Below are 17383 nucleotides of genomic sequence, written 5' to 3' on the forward strand. Positions count from 1 at the left end.
TGTCCCTGTGCCCCCCTGGGGCGAGCAGCCGGCCCTGAGGGGGCCGGTGGAACTGAGGGAGGCGGGCCCGGCCCCCCGCCTGGGGCCGCGCGCCCCCTCGGGCTGCCCGCGCGGCGCGTGTCTCCGGGCGGGGCGCGGAGCGAGAGCCAATCGGAAGGCGCGGTCACCTCCCGGGTGGGCGGTGGCGCGGGCTTCTGCGCCAATCGAGCGAGGCGGGGGGCCGGGGAGAGGAGGGGGGCGCGCGCCCGCGCTCGCCGTGCTGGGGGGCGGCCGCCGCTCGCTCGCTCGCTCGCTCGCTCGCGCGCGCGGCGGGGCCGTGGGCGGGGCCGTGGGCGGGGCGGCGGCGGGCCGCGCGGCGGGGCGGCGGCGGCGGCGGGTAAACACGGCGGCGGGGCTGCGGGGAGCGCGCGCTGTTCGGCCATGGCGGCTTCTCCTGTTGAGGTGTTCGGGCTGCCGGGCGAGGAGGTGAGGCCTGCGACCGCTCTCTTTCTCCCCGCCTCCGCTCCGCGCTTCCCGCTTCCTTTCTCCGCGGAGGGAGGGAGGGAGGGAGGGAGGGAGGGCGGGCGGCGGCTTCCCCGCGGGGCCGGGCCGGGCCAGGCCGGGCGGTTTTCCCCTCAGGGCGGGGGTTTCCTGCGGGCCCGTAGGGGTCTGGCGTGGCGGCCGGGTCTGGCAGCGGGGCTGAGGTGAGGTGAGGTGGGGGCCTCGGCGGGCCCGCCCGGGAGCTGGGGAGCGCGGCGCCGGCGCCCCCCTGCCAGCTCCCCTCCGTACCGGCAGCCGAGCCGTCCCGCCAGCCTCGGCCGGCCGCGGGGAGGGCGGTAAGCTGGCGGCTGCCGTGTCTCCTAGCACCGGCATTCCTGTCTCTAGGCTGCTTTTTGAAAGCTGTGCGAGCCTCCCCCTGTAGACGGAGAAATTCGCGTGCGTTGGGCAACATCCTCGTGACGGAGCTAGATGGGTGAAGCGGGATTTCTTCTCCCCCCGCTCCCTCCCCCGGTGCTGAAGAATAAAGTCTTTGTTTCAGGCTTTGTCACAGACAGCATTTGAACCGCTGAGGCGGTGCGTGGATTAAAATGATGCGAAAGGTAGTTTGGGGCCTGAGCGACGGTGCTTTTCTCTGCATTGCCGTTAGCGAGAGCATGAAATCGTGTCTGCGTTCAGGTGGTTTTTGCAATAAACTCGTGGGTAACTGAAAGTGACTTCTACAGCGACTTCTGTCATCAGGTCGTAGTTCCTGAGCACGTGGATCTTTGGAAGGTGGCTGATACTGATGTACCTGTTACTGTGCTTAAGTGGTAGATGGCTAGGCTGAGCTTTTGCACCGGAACGGTGGCTTGTGCATAGGGCAGAATATTGATGGAACAGTTAACTTTATCAAGAAGAAAGAAGGTCACTTTTTTTATTACTGCAGGTACAGGAAGACTAAAAGCTGTATCTCTCTGAAGGCTGTTTGGTGACCTGTGTGAAGTCAGTAATGTTGTTTTTGAGCCAGCAGGATATTTAACCAAGACTGTCTTTGATCGGCTCTCTTTGTGTCCCGGCAGTGATGATCTCTGTGTCAGTGCACACTTGTTGCATCATTAGCAGGAATTCACTTTATCAAAACTATGAAATATTATTCCTAGTCTGTTAGCATGGCTCTCAAGTTCTCCTTTACTGCTGGAGAAGTAACTGTAAAGCTCTCAAATAATTTTTTTTTTTCTTCATCTTAATATTTGAATTGCGTAGGAGTTCTAATAGAAAATTAGCACAGCATGCTGCAAGGGTTGCATAGTGCTTCCCATTGCAAGATCCTATTTGCAGTTGCTAGTAACTTTTTGAGGCTATCTAGTTGGACTAAAACATTCCATGCCCCAGGTTCTCTATTTTAACTTTATTAAACTTGGGTTATTTTAGTTGTTTCTTAGCCTCCCTTGCTGTGGGGAAAGTATTTTGAAATCTGGTCAAAATTGAACGATTCTCATCTCTCCATCCTTACGAATGTGTTTCTTTGGAGCAGCTGGGGGAAGGGGGAGAAAATATGAAGATGTAACAAATCTATTGGATCCAGCTTGTTCCGTAATTCAAAAGCTTAGCCAAACTTTTTCAAGTTGCAAATGTGAAAAATGTAGTTTGTTTATGATCAGAGACTTTGATATTCAGTTGGTGCTTATTGATTCACATGTAAAGAACTTGCTCAGTCATCTTCATAGTTTTCATGTGTGATTCTGCATGCACAAATGACAAAACAAATGATCTTATGGTTATAGGAAAACTGCTGCCAGCTGCTTTTGCCTAGGGTACTAGAATGGAAACTAGAATTCTGACTCTCTAAGTTGTCCTTTTTTGTCTTCCCAGATTTTAAATCTGGAGGATTGAATACACCGAATCACTACAAAACCACAAAGTCAGAAACCCAAATTGTATTGAAAGTAGCATCAAGGAGTTTTCTGTAAAAGCCTCCCCTGCCCTCGTTTTGCAGGCTTTTCATAGTTTATGTCTGCACACTGCTGCTTCCCCAGGGTTGCTCTGTGACCCATTCCGCAAGATGGATTTGCGTGGGGTATGAATCAAAACTGTCTGGTAAAAGAAAGTGGTGTTATCCGCAAAACCTCTTCACTTGTTGCAGCTATTGCACACGATTATATGATAAGTATAATAATTATAAATAAATGGTAAGTAAAATAATGAAGGAAGGTGATGAGAAGTTGGTCTAATTGTTGCGGCAGTTGAATGCAGTATTAGAGTGTGGATTTTTCCTCCCCTTCTTCCTCACCCCCCAAGTTATGCATTTATTCCAGATTTCTTGGTTAATGGTGTATTAGTCATTTGGACTTAATAGATGGCTAATATGATGTTGCTGACACAAACAAAATGATGAAGAAGCTGGGGTGAAAAGGAAGCTGTAGCTGAGGTTATTGTGTATACAGTGGGTTATTGTATATGCTGTATTTAGGTATTTGAATTTCAGTGTCTGAATCTAGCAGATGCAGTTGTCCTTAATTTCTCTCGTTCAGTTTTTCTTCTGTAAAATGGATATAGTATCCTTTTGTCACCCACAGGACTTCTTATGACTTAGTTGCATGTTGAAATAATGAGCACTAGAAAAGTCAATGGGGAAAACTAATAATTCTGTATTCAGAGCAGGGTTTTGGCAGTGTGTGGAAAATAAGGTCTAGGGTCACATGCTGAAAAATGAAGGCAGGAGAAAATACAAAATAGTAGTTTGTGAGCAATACCAATTTTGTTTACTTAGTAAGGTGTCTCTCTCTTAGAAAGAAATAGTTTATGATCCTATCATCAAAAGTTCTAATGGGATGAATATGCAATAACATGCTAAAATTAATATAATCTAGGAATGATATTAGACTAAAACGGAATGCTGATCACATTTCTGAATTCTTTTTTTATTGTGAATTACTTTACGTTGCAGGATAGTGTATAGAAAAAAGGCAAATGAACAGATTATACACCTTGCTACAGCCGATCTCAATGTAGAAAAATAAAGAGCTCTAATAATATTTTTAAAAATTACTTTTTATCCTCTCTCTAACTTTTTTTAAAGAGGAAAGAAATACCTTAATGTATACTTCCCACCTCCAGGTCAGACTTTGTCTCACAGTGCTCTTTGCCTCAGGCTGCCTCAGATTGGGAGCATTAACTGCTGCAGACTTTGTCTTGACCTGTGAAGTGGGTAACTGTGCCTGTTCTTGCATACTCAGGATACGTCTACCTTTGCATATGGTTGCAAGTGTTGGTTCAGATCTGCAGGGGCAGACTGACATGACTGCTGCTGCTTTTCTTTGTCATAGCAGTGGTAACTTTGCTGGTGCTCTTAAATGTGCTTGTTGAGGTGGGGTGTCCATAGGTACAGGGTATTTGGCTGAGGGACTTTCTAATACAAAACTTTCAGGTTGCTAAGACTTGGATTTCTGTCAGTTAAACACTTTGACCAAGCATTTTCTGACACTGAGCTATTCACTTCCACTTACTGTGTTTTTGTGACAATTGACTGCAATACTAAATACAACATTTTCTAACAGTAATTGTGGAATGATCTTTCAAAGACTGAAGGAAGAATCATTGATATCTCAGCTAATGCTCTGTTATTTCTTTGGTTACAGAAGGAATTACATTTTTCAGTGGTTTGCTGGGTTAAAAATGTAATTGTTAAAGAACTGTCCAGAATGACAATGTATTTATTTCTGTTTTCTGTTAAAATATCTGCTTGCACTGTAGGGCTTTGGAATGGCGTTTAATAAAGCGACGCTGCTTGGCTATATACTTTCATAGCCTGTTTAATTTAAAAATTTCTGTATGTTAGAGTTCTTACACTCCCAACCTGAATTAAGGACTTTCTTATTTTGCTTAGCTCTTTTTATATTGCCTAAATAACATGATAGTTAGTTAGCTTTTTTGATCCGTTGTGTCTGTTATGCTTGATCTGTTTCAGGGAACAAACTAGTAACGGGAACTTCTCACAGGCAAAAATACACTCCCACTTGCATGCATTTGCCATTTCAGGTTTCTCAGTCACTTGAGAGCTGTCCTACGTAGAACAACTGTTCTTGTTTTCTGCAGGTCACATAAGATTTCTCATAAGCATATGGTATTTTATTCTGGAAAGCTTTAGATATATTTTTATGTTCCTTTAGGATATACTACTGGAGTAGGTTGTTAATGGTTATTTAGCTTGCTGCTGGTGAACTGAATATCTTGGATACACGGTTCGTCTTCTCTGCTTCTACATACCTTACCCCACAACCCTTCTCACATTGCTGTGTTTTTGAGATGATGCTGATGACCAGAAATCTTTCAGATGTTACTTTGGAGACTGGCATGGGCTAGTCTTCCTCTGGATTGCTTCTGACGAAAACAGCAATTTTGTTTGGCTCATTTGTGCTTGAGCTTGAGGCAGCCCAGTGCTTCTGTTCCTTTTCAAACCCTATGGCCTCCCCAGCACCTCTGTACTAGATGTCTGCTCTATTTGACTCTGTTCTTACATGGGCACTCATAGAAAAAAACAGACATGCATGCCTCTGTGCTTCAGAAATGCTCTGAATTTATTCTAGGCTGTGAAGGACTTTCCCATTGCAAGGCATGATCTGGAATCCAGTATATCTGGAATAGTTTAGATGCTTGTAGAAATGGTGATGCTTGTTGGTTTGGGGTTTTGGGAGGTTTTTTGTTTTTGTTTTGGGTTTGATCGGGTTTTTTTGGTTTTTTTTTTGTTTTTTTTTTTTTTTTTTTAACAGCAGTATAATTTGTGTAGATCTGATGGTTTCAAGAAGTTATTTTATGTACCTGGGTTTATTTTGTTTTGTTTTTTAAAGCCTTGCTTTCACACTGAACTAACAAACACTGACTGACTGTTGTGAATATTGGGTTGCACATGTTGAAAAGTGGTTTGGTGGTTGTTGGTTTTTTGGTTTGGATTTTTTTTTTTTTAAGTAAAATTCTGTTGACAAACTGGTAATTCCATTAGTGGACTGTTGTCTTATTGAATCTTTTCCTTAATTCGCAATCGAACGGAGGTGTTAAATACAATTTGTAGCAATAGCCATCTTGAAGGTTGAGACTTCCTTATTTATGAACACAAAATGCTTATATGGTACAATTAACGTTTAAGTTCTTTTAGTGAGTTAGTAAGACTGGACTGTAACTGGCAGGTTGAAGTTAATGACTTTCATTACGTTTACAAGATTTGATTAATGTAGTTCTATAATAGGAATCTTCCTGAATCTAAAACTTGCTTTGCTTGCTTTGCGGGAATTTCTTCAAAGAAAAATGGTTTGGCTCTGTTGGTTGCCATAGAGGGGGAAGAGGGTGCTCTCTGGGTTGTGAAGGAATGGCCAAGACGGCAAAGTCTCCTTCCCGCTTTCCACCTCCTGGTGAAATGAACTGGTGATGCTAACAAAACTTACTATCCTTTAGAGGTCACCTAACATAGATGTCTGTCTCACTTGCAAGGTCTGAATATTGCAGGAACTACTTTCCTTCAGCTAAGGCTCACCATTCTGTGGGAAATGCTTTCTTTCAATGAGATGGTAAGTTTTTAACAGTAACTTCATTGGGCCTATTCCTCATGCTGTCAACTTTGTATCTGTCTCCTGCTGGAATTGCTCAAGCTGAGTATAGCATATATAAGTGCTCTTAGCCATCCTGATCTTATAATTACGTGTTGGAGTTTTTTATTTAATATCTAAAGAATTTTATTTAAAATTCTTAGTACCTCTTTCTCTATAATATATGAGGAAGGTCTGTTCTTACATGTTGTTTTTAATGTTAGACAGGTGAAGAATGTCAATATCTTCTGGACCGCTTAAGGGGAAACATTCTATGCTAACCTCAGCGTAGGTAATGGAAGAGCCAAATCCTTAATCATGCAGACTCTGAAAGGTTTCTTTGAGGTGAAAAGACTGCTTATTGCTCTATTAAGGAATAATGGTTTTGTTGCAAAACACTCAAACATAACTTTTATGGTCACTAACGATCTCAAGGTAAAAAAAACAAAACCCAAACTTAATGCAATTTGAAATAAGTGAAGTGCTCTTGGATGGGAGATACAGACTAGGAAACTTGGTAAGGGATGGGTTTTTTTAACTTATAGAAACACAGCAGTGTCATCTACTAAAATTGGCAGATGCAGGAAGCTATCTATTCAACTGCAATATGTAGTCAGTTTAGCTGTAATAATCTTCCAGCATTGTTTCCAAGCTGCTCCTAGGCTTCAGAGCCTTTTGTGTGACGATGTCTGTCTTTAATTGATGATTTGTGCTTGAAATACAAGCTACTAGTAGGGTGAAGCTGGGTACCTTGAGTAAGATGTCTCACAGATTTGAGAAGCATGCTATAAAAGAAACGATACATTCATGGTGTGTATCTCTTATGCTAGTACTTGTTCTTTAACGGGATCTTGGCTTTAGTGCACTTCTACGTATGCAAGTGTCCTAACTCATCTTTTTTTTTATAGCTGTTCCTTAGTGACGTCAGCAGTCTGTGTAGATCTGCTCTGCAGAACACTCTATAATAGTTGATGATAATATCGTTTTTTTTTTTTTTTTTTTTTCCTTCCCCTCTACTGACTTTCTGGACCTCAGTACATGGGATGGGAGGGATCGCTCTACATGGGATGTAGAACACGTTCAGCTCGTTGAACATTCCTTCCTTTTTATGCTCTTTCACTGGACCAGGCTATTTACTGGTTTCAGTGTTGAACTTCCAAACTATGGGTACCTTTATTTCAGCTTGCCTTATTGGCACATACCCAAATCTGAATTTTCTGTTCTCTTTTTATCTTTGCATTATATGCAGATGTGGTATGAAGCTTAAGAAAGCCTTAACAGATAATTCCTGATACTACCAGAATCTTAAAAGGTGATGCTGCTGTACTATTTTATCATTGTAATACCCTTTGATGCTCTTTTTCTTGGCTTGATTTAGTGGTAGTTGATTCTTGACCTATCTAGCTGGAACAAAAGAATAACAGGATGTTATTGCCTAGAGCAATTGTTTACTATGAAGTGTGCTCACTGTTAGACTACTCAGACATTTTTATATTGGCTTCCTCAAAAAAAGCTGTCTAGTAGTCCAGCAGATACTGCCATTTTGTGTTTTACATTAGATTAACCATCTTGGTTTTGGTGTTTTCTTGCATCCAGTATGAATCTTTTCTGTAGAAGTATATTCAAAAAGCAAAATCAAAACTTGAACCAAAGCCTAAAATAGGAAAGCCAATAAAATTAATTTTTCAATACTAATCAAATATGTACCCTGAAGAACCCTTCTTCCAATTAAAAACCTGTCTCTTCTGTTGCCATACAATTATTTTAATTTATCTGAATTTTATATGTATCTTACATGTCAAACTGCTTTTTCTGTATGGTAGTTGTTTATCTGAGCGTGGCTCCAATCAGTCACGTGCTGGAGCTTTGGGATGTATCAGGAATCATTGCTCAAGCTGAGAAATGGATTGCAACTTGCTGAAAACTCCTGTAAAATTGTTTGGACTTCAAGTGTTTACACTAATATCAGAGAGTGCCTTTATAGCCACTGAATTAGATAATAGCATGTTATGTGTTTTGTCTTATGGTTCAAGTGAAGGAAAACAGTTAGTAGTGTAATATGTTCATAGCTGAATTATTGGATGTTGCAGACGAATGACTGGGAAAGGTAAATGTGTCTTGCTGGTGTAACATTATAGAATCTTATTACATTTAGTTTGTGTAGGAAATATTTTATCATCTACAGTCTGTGGAACTGGCAACACACTCTGACTGCATGCACACACATGGATATGTACACACGCATGTGCGCACACTCACAGACTGAAGTCTACCTTTGGGGACTCAGATGAGGCTCACACTTGATCATTTTTCTCTGGTTTGTTCAGTGTTTTGTACTATAGTCATCACCATGTCTCCATTTCTTAATTTGTGCTTTCTTTCTTACCCTTTCTTTCTGCATGTGCCTTTCCTTCTGTCTTCTGCTCTGTCTTGGACTTCCACCACTAAAGCAGGAGTCTCTTTCCCAGTTGTCATTAGTATTATTTTCCTACTGTGTGAATTTGGGAAGGATGGGGGTGAGAATGGACAGTGTTAATACTTGTCCTTTATAGTCATTGACTATAAACAGCTGTAACCCAGGCAAGACCATTCTATTCTGATAAAGTTGTGAGCAAGTTTAAACTCCTTAAAAGCCTGAAATTTCTTTCCAAATGCTGTTTTCTTGCCCAAAATGAACAGTTCAAGAACTTCTCGCCTTAATATATATTCATTGAATCTAGGTAGATTCATAGTGACTTTTGTGGAAATGAAACACTATCCACTTCTGGAAGTGGCCACTTTATTAGTTTGACTCTTGCTTTGCTGAGTAGAGAATGCATTTTAAAACTATTTTAATAAGCAAACATAAAAAGGATTTCTGTGTTACGGTCAGTTCAAAGTATCACAGGCTGGCAGGCATTGCCTTTAAAGCTTTAAGTTATTGATTGTCTGTCTACATATCAGCTTGGAGACCTTCTATTTCATCATCTTGTTACATACTATCTGTTAGTAAACAGATTCATTGTTAGAGATTGTGAAAATGGCGTGTGTTAGCAGACCCAGGTATTTTGACCAGTTCATCTTGAACATTTACTTTGGAATATACTAATACAACTAACAATAGAATAATGATAAAACCTGGAAGTTCATAATAAGATAACTAACTTACTGATTTAGCTCTGTAAAGGATGTTTTGTCTGACTTAATCGGACCAAGAATTTTTGGACAGTTCAGTCTCTGTAACATGTGGTAGCCTTATCCCCCCCCGCATACCCCACCGCTCAGCTTTTAAAAATATTATATAACCCCTAAAAATAATTTATCCTTGAATTTGTTAGGACCAGACTGACTGATACAAACACTCAGTGTCATTTGGACTTCGTTTGTATGCAGCCACTCCCTGGCAGATTCAGTAGTTTAACAAATACTTCTTCTTTGCCCACACTGTTTTTAGCTGATTCATATTGGGGTACTTGTATTCTCAGAGGGAACAGCTTAACAGTTCACAGTTTTAATGGTGAAATGACCTGCTTGTGTTTTGTATATGACGGTGTGTTGTGTGCCATTATTGTGTTCCCTTTTTTTTTTTTTTCCTTTCCCCTCCAGCCTCCAAAGTGGCTGGCAGTCCTTGCTCCATCTATACAAACAACCCCTGTACAACTCTGTGTCCAGAGCTGCTGCCTTTAATGGGCTGTCGTGTGTGCATGTCTCTCAGAAGTGCATGTCTGTGTTATAGAGCAGCTGGGTACTAGGGCATTAAACCTATAAGACTTCTAGTGTGTCTGTCTTCAGCTGTACAGACAGAATAAATTCAGACTGACCCCTTCAAGTTAACGTCAGGACTGCAAAAGCATGGGTAGGCATTTATGGCCAGGAAGAGACTCTTGGGGAGATAAATTGGTCTGAGAGCAGTTTCCTAGACAAGCTGCAGTGCTACTAGACATAAATGGTGTGTTCCTGGTCACTGACTAGGTGCCTATGCCTTCCTGTGCCACCAGAACCACTGGAAGCACCACAGTGGTGGAAAAGAGTAGCAAGGCGAGCTTGGGAGAGTTTACAGACAATATAGGTACAGGTTGCAGTCTGTGTGTTTCTTGGACCATGAAAACAGATAATCTAAGGTTGCAGCTGCCTATGGATCTACAGAAGCAGTTACTGATCCACCATTTCTTGTATGCGTGGCTACGAAGGCAGCAAATAAGGATCTCTCAGCAAGGTGAACGGAGAAGAAAAGGTTCAAAATTGCCTTTGAAACCGTGAAATTTTGGTTTTGAACCTGTTCCCTCTGGATGCCAGAATCAAGTATCTGATGCTTCGTCTCCGTGCAGAGCTTGCATCGCCTAATTTTTCGCTGCATGAAATTAACTTAAAACAGTCCTGGAACTCTTCGCCTGTTCATTGCTTTCTGAGATCAGTGTGTTTGGGGCTTTTGTGAGCTGTAGCAGCCGTTCCTTAGCAATTCTGCCTGTCATCAGTGAGTGGGGAGAAAAGGTCATATGGTCACAGCACAGACCGGTATCCTGTCAGCAGGCCTCTCTGCCTCTTCAGGATGTGTGGGGTGGTAACATAATGGATCCTTCCAGTGTAAGGCACTTCTGACTGCATTTGAATCGAGCTGTCTGAATTTCATCTGAGCTGCCTTGCACACTAGTCTGACCAGAGAATGGGGAACCTAATCTCTCGTGATTAAGTATTGCCCTAGCGTGTTAGCGTGGGTTTTTTGCTGAACGTTCTAGTCTTTATAGCTTGGAAAAAGAAGTGGACCCTTCAGTATCACCTGTCAGTTTAAAAAATACACAAAAATGTGTGTGGTGGGTTTTTGCGGGATGAGAGCAGTTAGTGGAAAAAAGTGAAAGTGAAAAAGGAGGTCTGTGGGGAAGATTGTTGTGAACAATTCAGATTAACAAAAACAGTTTAAAAAAATAATCTAGAAGGATATTTCTATATGGCAGTTCATAAGCAGATGTCAGCTTGCTTAGTTGTTCTGCTGGGATAACTAAAATCCTGTAGCTGTCCTATTTTGGCACTGATCCCAAACAAATAATACTCTCTCTTTCAGCAAGGCATGTTTAAATCAACCTTCAGCGTGCCAGCCTCAGGTTTGCGGCTTCTAGTTTCCGAGGTCATGTACAAAGGAACTTGTCTTTTTGTAAAATAGCATTCAGATAAATTCAGATCTCTATTATGACACCAGTAAATAAACTGCGTGATTAAGCCAACTTTAAAATCTGAGGAGTGTGGATCCTATTTCTGCGATCTCCCCCATGTGGACTATGTTGATGCCCTGTTAAGCCTGACTGAGATGCCTGTGCCCAAAAGCATCTAATTATCTTTATTTTTCTCATGCTTGAGTAACTGAGAAAAGGTTGTGGACTAAGCAACTAAACGCAGATGCAAGAAAAAGTATTTGTTTTTCAGGGCAGCGTATCCTACACCAACATCTGCTCTTGGTCTTTTTCTGAGAAGATGGTGAGATTGTATCTCAAGCTGGATTCTGTAAGTTGGATCCCATGGGCTGTGACTGAGGACCCTCCTCTTGTTGGGAGAGGGTAGTGGTGCACTGAGTGAAGTGCAGAAGCGCTCAGTGAGAGAGGAAATGCACATGTGGTACTCCAACTTGAGTAGTCTCCAAAACTCTCTGATGTTGAATGTCACTGAAGCCGAGCAATTGATAGAAGATAAACTGGACGCTGTTTTGGAATGTAAGACAAGGGTGGACATTTTAGGATATTTGTGATATATAAAAATATTAACAAATGGCTTTTCTTAATTTGATGCCAGCATAGTTTTGTACTTACTTTTTCATAAATCTGGTCAGTTCTATTGCTGTCTGTTGCGACCACACTGTCATAAAACATATTGGTAATGTCCTGTGCCTTAAAGCCTGATCATGACTAAGAATTTTGAAGGCTTAGGACACCTACTAGTGGTCAGTGCTGGTTGTGGTTGGTTGTTAGGTCTTTCTTTTCTGAACTATTAGATTTCCTAGTAGGAGACAATTTTCTTTGAGGTGAAGGTGAAAGATAGACTTGTGATTTGACTGGAATTGTCTTGGCCGATTGACACTTTTGTCAATAAGTGGATATGTAGATGTTCATGTTAGTTCCCTGGCAATCATCTCTAACAATAGAGGGTGGGAGAAACTTCCTTACTTTTTTTTTTTTTTTAAATTTTATATTTATTTAGTGGTTTGTTTTTAGTTTTACCTTGTTAGCCAGTAGTCTCTGCTTCAGGATTAGCATTCAATTCTCTCCATTAGCTTTTCGAACGCCTCCAATTGGTATTGGTTAGGGAGTCCAGCCCTGTGGTTATATAGGATACCAATGATAAAGCAAACTTTCTGAGTGTTCCTACAAGTCTCCTTTTGAAGGCACTTTCAATCATATGTGGAATTCAGGAAGGCCCCAGGGACAACATCTGGTGCTTCACCCATTGCTCTTGCTATCTGTTTAACTCCTTAACCACCTAGGTTGGATCAGCTTTCCTCACAAGTGTCTCTGACTAGCCATTGCCTACAAACAGTTCTTCATCTGCAAATCTTTTTGCTTTCCAGAGAAACAGTGCTCATTTGTCTTCTTCCTCCGACATGGTCACAGCTGTTGGGACTTTTTTTTTTTTTCCCCTCTTGAATTCACTAGCTTATCAGATGACCCATGTAAGACTCTGCACAGCTGTATTAATTAACAGGAGGAGTGCAATCACTTATGTCACTCCTGTGAAGCTGTAATATGAATAACGTGTAACTGAAATAGCTTTTTGTTTTTCAAAAATCTCATATCCTGCTGACAGGTCATTTCAGAAATCCCAGTATTTTGAGCATGGCTTCTCTGTGCTGCAAAATAAAAACATGCAAGAATTCTTTATTCTTGCCCTTTTCCAGAGTTCTTTACTGCTTTATTAACCTGTTCTGATAAATTTGATACCCTTTTCATTCCCCCCTGGAAATAAATTTATGGTCAGAATCTATTTCTCACCCTCTGAATGCAGAGATACCATTAAGTGAAAACTTGCTCAGTTCATACGCATTTGTCAGAGTGTTTAATGGAACTTGCTTGAATGGCTAGTGAGATGTAAATGGCAACCCATTGCTTGCATCCTAACAGATCATGCCCATGTGCACCAAAAATTGTTATGCTGTTCAGAGCATGTTCTCACAAAGGTCCTTGCTTACTCTGTAGAAAAGATGGCTAAGCATTGCCTGCTGAGAAACAGGGGAACTGCTCGTGGAAACTGCTCCCAGATGCTTGCCTTCCTGTGAGCAGTTGGGAGCAGTAGAAGTCACTGGGCTCTTTGAATTGTGGCAACAGCAGCTTGCCCTTACCATTGCCCTAGGAGAAGATCTTCATGTGTGTACATGCAGTGCATCCAATCTGATACAAGTGTATTGCAAGGCTCACTGGGGGAAAGTGGTGACTGCCACTGCTGGAACAATTTGGAATTTGGGAAAGAAGGCTGGCAGGAGCAGTTGTATGCTAGGTTAACAATCCTGTCCTGTGGGATTAAGCACCCTAACTCAAAACAATATCCCACTCGTTTAGAACGCTGAGAAACAAAATAAAATGAACTTTAAAAAAACCAAACTCTACTGTATTGACTTACCCAGTTTTTTTGATTCTATGTCTACTGTCATATGTGGATACAGTGGTGATAAGACTTTAAAAGGGGTAAAGGTAGAATAAATTTGCTACTGAAACTTAGAGCTGTTTCTATAGGACAAAGTAACTGCATTACTTAGTCTATAGTTTTCAGTGTAAATTCAAAATTATGCCAATAATTGCTTGTAGCTTTATAAATCAAAAATAGATCCAAAAAATCTGAATGCATCTTGAATATGTTATTTTGCATTTTAGGAGAACACACGTATTGTCAGGGTGAAGGTTATAGCTGGAATTGGCCTGGCCAAGAAGGATATCTTAGGAGCCAGGTAAGAATATATGTTGTTAATGTATTAAGGGGCAGCTGCTTCTTTATTTTCTTTCCACAGCTGTTTTGATCTTAGTAAATCCTGCTGTGCCTCTGTCCAAAAAATCAGAACTGTTGTAACTGGTAACGTTATAAAATAATCGGAGACTATATAAACATGAAGATATCTGTTTTCTTGCCCAAGAGTCACTTGGAGAGATCTTATACATTGGCAAAACAATGCGTGGGAAGGTTTAATTCTCTGCGTGGTAAAATAGTTCTGCCGTGGAGGATAGATACATGTATGTATTTTACTTCAGATAGACTGCAGCTAAAATAACAAGAGTTCAGTTATAATCAAAATTGTCTCATCTGTGCTTTAAAGACTTGGAATGAACACAACACTAAACGCTGGTAGCAACAAGACTATTTCAACTCAAATTACATGCAGAGGAGCAGCATCCACCAATTCTATAGATGTGGTAAACCCATGCCAGTGGCTGCAGGCTCTGGGTATGTACAAATATAAAAGTTAACAATCCCTATAAGGGAAGAAACAACCAAAGTGGCTTAACATTTACCACAGTAAAAATCAGACTTTTGAAATGCTTTGTAGGATCTTATAGAATTGGCAAGTGGCAGCATGCAGCTTGTACTAAAGCTACTTTTTCTTCTGGCCCATGTACAGAGGGTCTAGAAAAGTGCTGATGGGTTTAGTACTAGTTCTACTGTCAGCTGCTTTGGCATATGTACAGGAATGCTGTTATTTTAGCACTAGCAAAATTGTTAGGTGTGACATCAGTTTAGCATTAGAAAAATTTCTCTTGTGATATTCATATTTTCCCTAAAGCCAGACAGTCTCTCTTCAATTTTTTTTTTTTCACATGCAATTTTTTTACTTCAGACAAAAATAGGGCAGCTTTTCTCATCATAACTTAAATATGTAAAACCCATATGCTCTTTTGCTGTATGGCAGACAGTCTCGGTCACCTTTTGTTACTAATCTGTTTGAGCAGTTGAATGCCTTGCTTCCATGAAAAGTAGATATTCATATAATCTGCTGTTTATTGTACCACAGGAAGAAGAAAAAAATCTGAGGCGGTAGGCCATTTTAAGCAACCATATTAGGACACCTTCGTTAACCGAAATATTCAGGTTAAACTCAAACTCTGTGAAACTGATAGAATGTTTAGTAAAAATATTGCATGTTCAAGGGAGTACCTCACATTCCAGGTGTTTTAAATTGTTAAAACAAGAGATTCAATACTTCAAGCTCTTTCAATCACAGCTTATGTTTTTCATGCATGTCTTCTTGAGGATTTATGAAATCTGTTCTCATTAAATAAGAACTGTGAAAGAGGAGAGAGAATCAAATTTTAGTAATATACGGAATATAAAATGGCATAGCTAGTATGGTCATCGTCAGTAACAATGTTTAGTTTTCTCTCTAAAACTATTTAGAAAATGATTGTAAGTACAAGCGTGTATGGTATTCATAAAGTAATTTTAACTGCTAGTTTCATAGCTTCTATTAATTTAAGCCATTTAAAACTCAACTGCTAGTAATGCTGACAATAAAGGATCTATAGCAGCATGCTTATCTTTTTATTTCCCCTTCCCAGTGATCCATATGTGAAAGTGACAGTGTATGATCCAGTGAATGGAGTCCTTACCAGTGTTCAGACAAAAACTATTAAAAAGGTTAGCCGTCTTACCTTTGTGGGTGTGGTGGTTTTGTTTGGTTTTTTTGATCAGACTCTAGAGAGAAGGTTAATACTACAGAAATATGAGAATTAGTATGTCACTTGAGTGAACGGACATGGGGAAAGGAATGTTCCCTGACCTACTCTGTTTCTCTGTTCATGGCATTATTTTGGTATTTTCTTTTCAATAATTTTAGTGAAAGGTGGAGAAACACTAAGGAATACAAGGTGAAAACTGATTCAAAACTGCATCATTCATGGAAATACTGGATTGTTCTGGTTTTCTGAGATCTTTAATGATATAAGAATCTCTCTTGCTTTGCAACTTTTTTTACTGTCTTCTTGCAAGAGTACAGCGTTTTTACTGTCTTCTTGCAAGAGTACAGCTTTTATTTTTGTTACGTTTGAAACACAATTTGTTGTGTTTCAACATCAAATTGGACAGTTCACCTGAATCATGGTACTACTCGTTTCTTTAGAATACCAGCAGGAAAAAGTTGGTCTTGGTACTGGTAACTTATGTTAGATCAACTAAAAATAAAAAATTGTGTAGATGAGAGGGAAAGTACTCTTCCAAATCATTGTTTTCAGAGAGTGGCTGTGATTTATGTTATGAGATCACTCACGCATTTTCCCTTTGTGTTGATAATTGTTAGTTTAGCTATGATGAGAGTTCAAAGTATCTCTAGTATTTTTAAAAATAGCCACAATTGAAAGATGTATTTAGGTGAACAGGTGGTATTGCTTGGCCCACCTTTGCCTGGTCTGTCTAGATTACGTTGTTGAGAGAATTGGCATTTGCTAAGAGTTCATAATTTCAGGATTAATGTATGTTTGCATTTAAGCAATGTGGATAGTGGACTGAGGAAAAGGCAGTGATTATTACTGAAGACATGCCATATATTAACTGATTTGGACTGTATAATGAGCCCTTCTCTGCATCCATGGCATTAACCAAAATCTGAGAATACTTGCATAAATTGTCTCCATTCTGCACTGTATTAAAATTCATAGGAGTCTTACACTGTTTACCTGCAATAGCAAGGTTAAAGCTTTTGTACTGTCTTCTTAAGTGGATTGTTACATGGGATAAAACAGACCTAAAACATCAAAAAAGACCCCAATATAGAATTGTCACTATAACCAATGCTGTCTGTCTCTTTTTTTTTTTTTTTTTGACCTCTTTTCCTCCCCCCACATATAGTCCTTAAACCCAAAGTGGAACGAAGAACTCTTATTTAGAGTAAGTGTTTTTACAGCCTTATTACCTATGTTGGATATTGTATTAACACATTAGGAAAAATGTTTTCTCAGTACTTCAGCTTAAAATCAGAAATATGTCTATAATTAATGTTCGAAAAGGCTCACAAACTGCTTTCCTTAGAAATACATTTGTTAACATTTCTGTTTGTGCCAGAGTTAAATTTTCAGTCTTGATGTTATTTTCTTTATTCCATGAATGTTGAAAACATGAACATGGATTTAAAAACAGTTTGGTATAGCACCAGTCTTGGCTCATGGATTCTGATAGAAATGTGTTGCATAGTGGAATGGCGGCAAGGTGTAGATTTGCTGTTTAATTCAGGTCTTACGTATTTCTTTCCTCCTGCATAAACATAGAGATTTTGCTGAAGACAAATGCTGGAATTCAGCATATATTTTAACTATTAATTTATTTCTTTTTTGTAGGTTAATCCTCAGAAACACAGACTCCTTTTTGAAGTATTTGATGAAAACCGTTTGGTAGGTCCTTTTGTGTTA

The 17383-nt window shown here is 40.3% G+C and overlaps 1 protein-coding gene across 5 annotated transcripts in view; it reads left to right on the forward strand.

Annotated features, from left to right (window-relative positions):
* The first annotated feature begins 359 nt into the window (after positions 1-359).
* Positions 360-17383, forward strand: part of NEDD4 (NEDD4 E3 ubiquitin protein ligase) — a 63901-nt gene continuing 46877 nt past the window's right edge. For 2 of the 5 annotated variants that reach the window (XM_030013680.1, XM_030013682.1), the window contains exons 1-5: positions 360-465; positions 13868-13941; positions 15542-15620; positions 16827-16865; positions 17312-17365. In XM_030013680.1, the coding sequence (XP_029869540.1) occupies positions 421-465; positions 13868-13941; positions 15542-15620; positions 16827-16865; positions 17312-17365 (291 nt within the window). In that variant the 5' untranslated portion in view covers positions 360-420. Of the gene's footprint in view, positions 466-864; positions 1080-13867; positions 13942-15541; positions 15621-16826; positions 16866-17311; positions 17366-17383 lie in introns of those variants that run through there. The other 3 variants (XM_041123351.1, XM_030013681.1, XM_030013683.2) reach the window with 3 other exon arrangements.

Source organism: Aquila chrysaetos, chromosome 5, assembly GCF_900496995.4.
Source record: "Aquila chrysaetos chrysaetos chromosome 5, bAquChr1.4, whole genome shotgun sequence".
NCBI classification, from domain to species: domain Eukaryota; kingdom Metazoa; phylum Chordata; class Aves; order Accipitriformes; family Accipitridae; genus Aquila; species Aquila chrysaetos.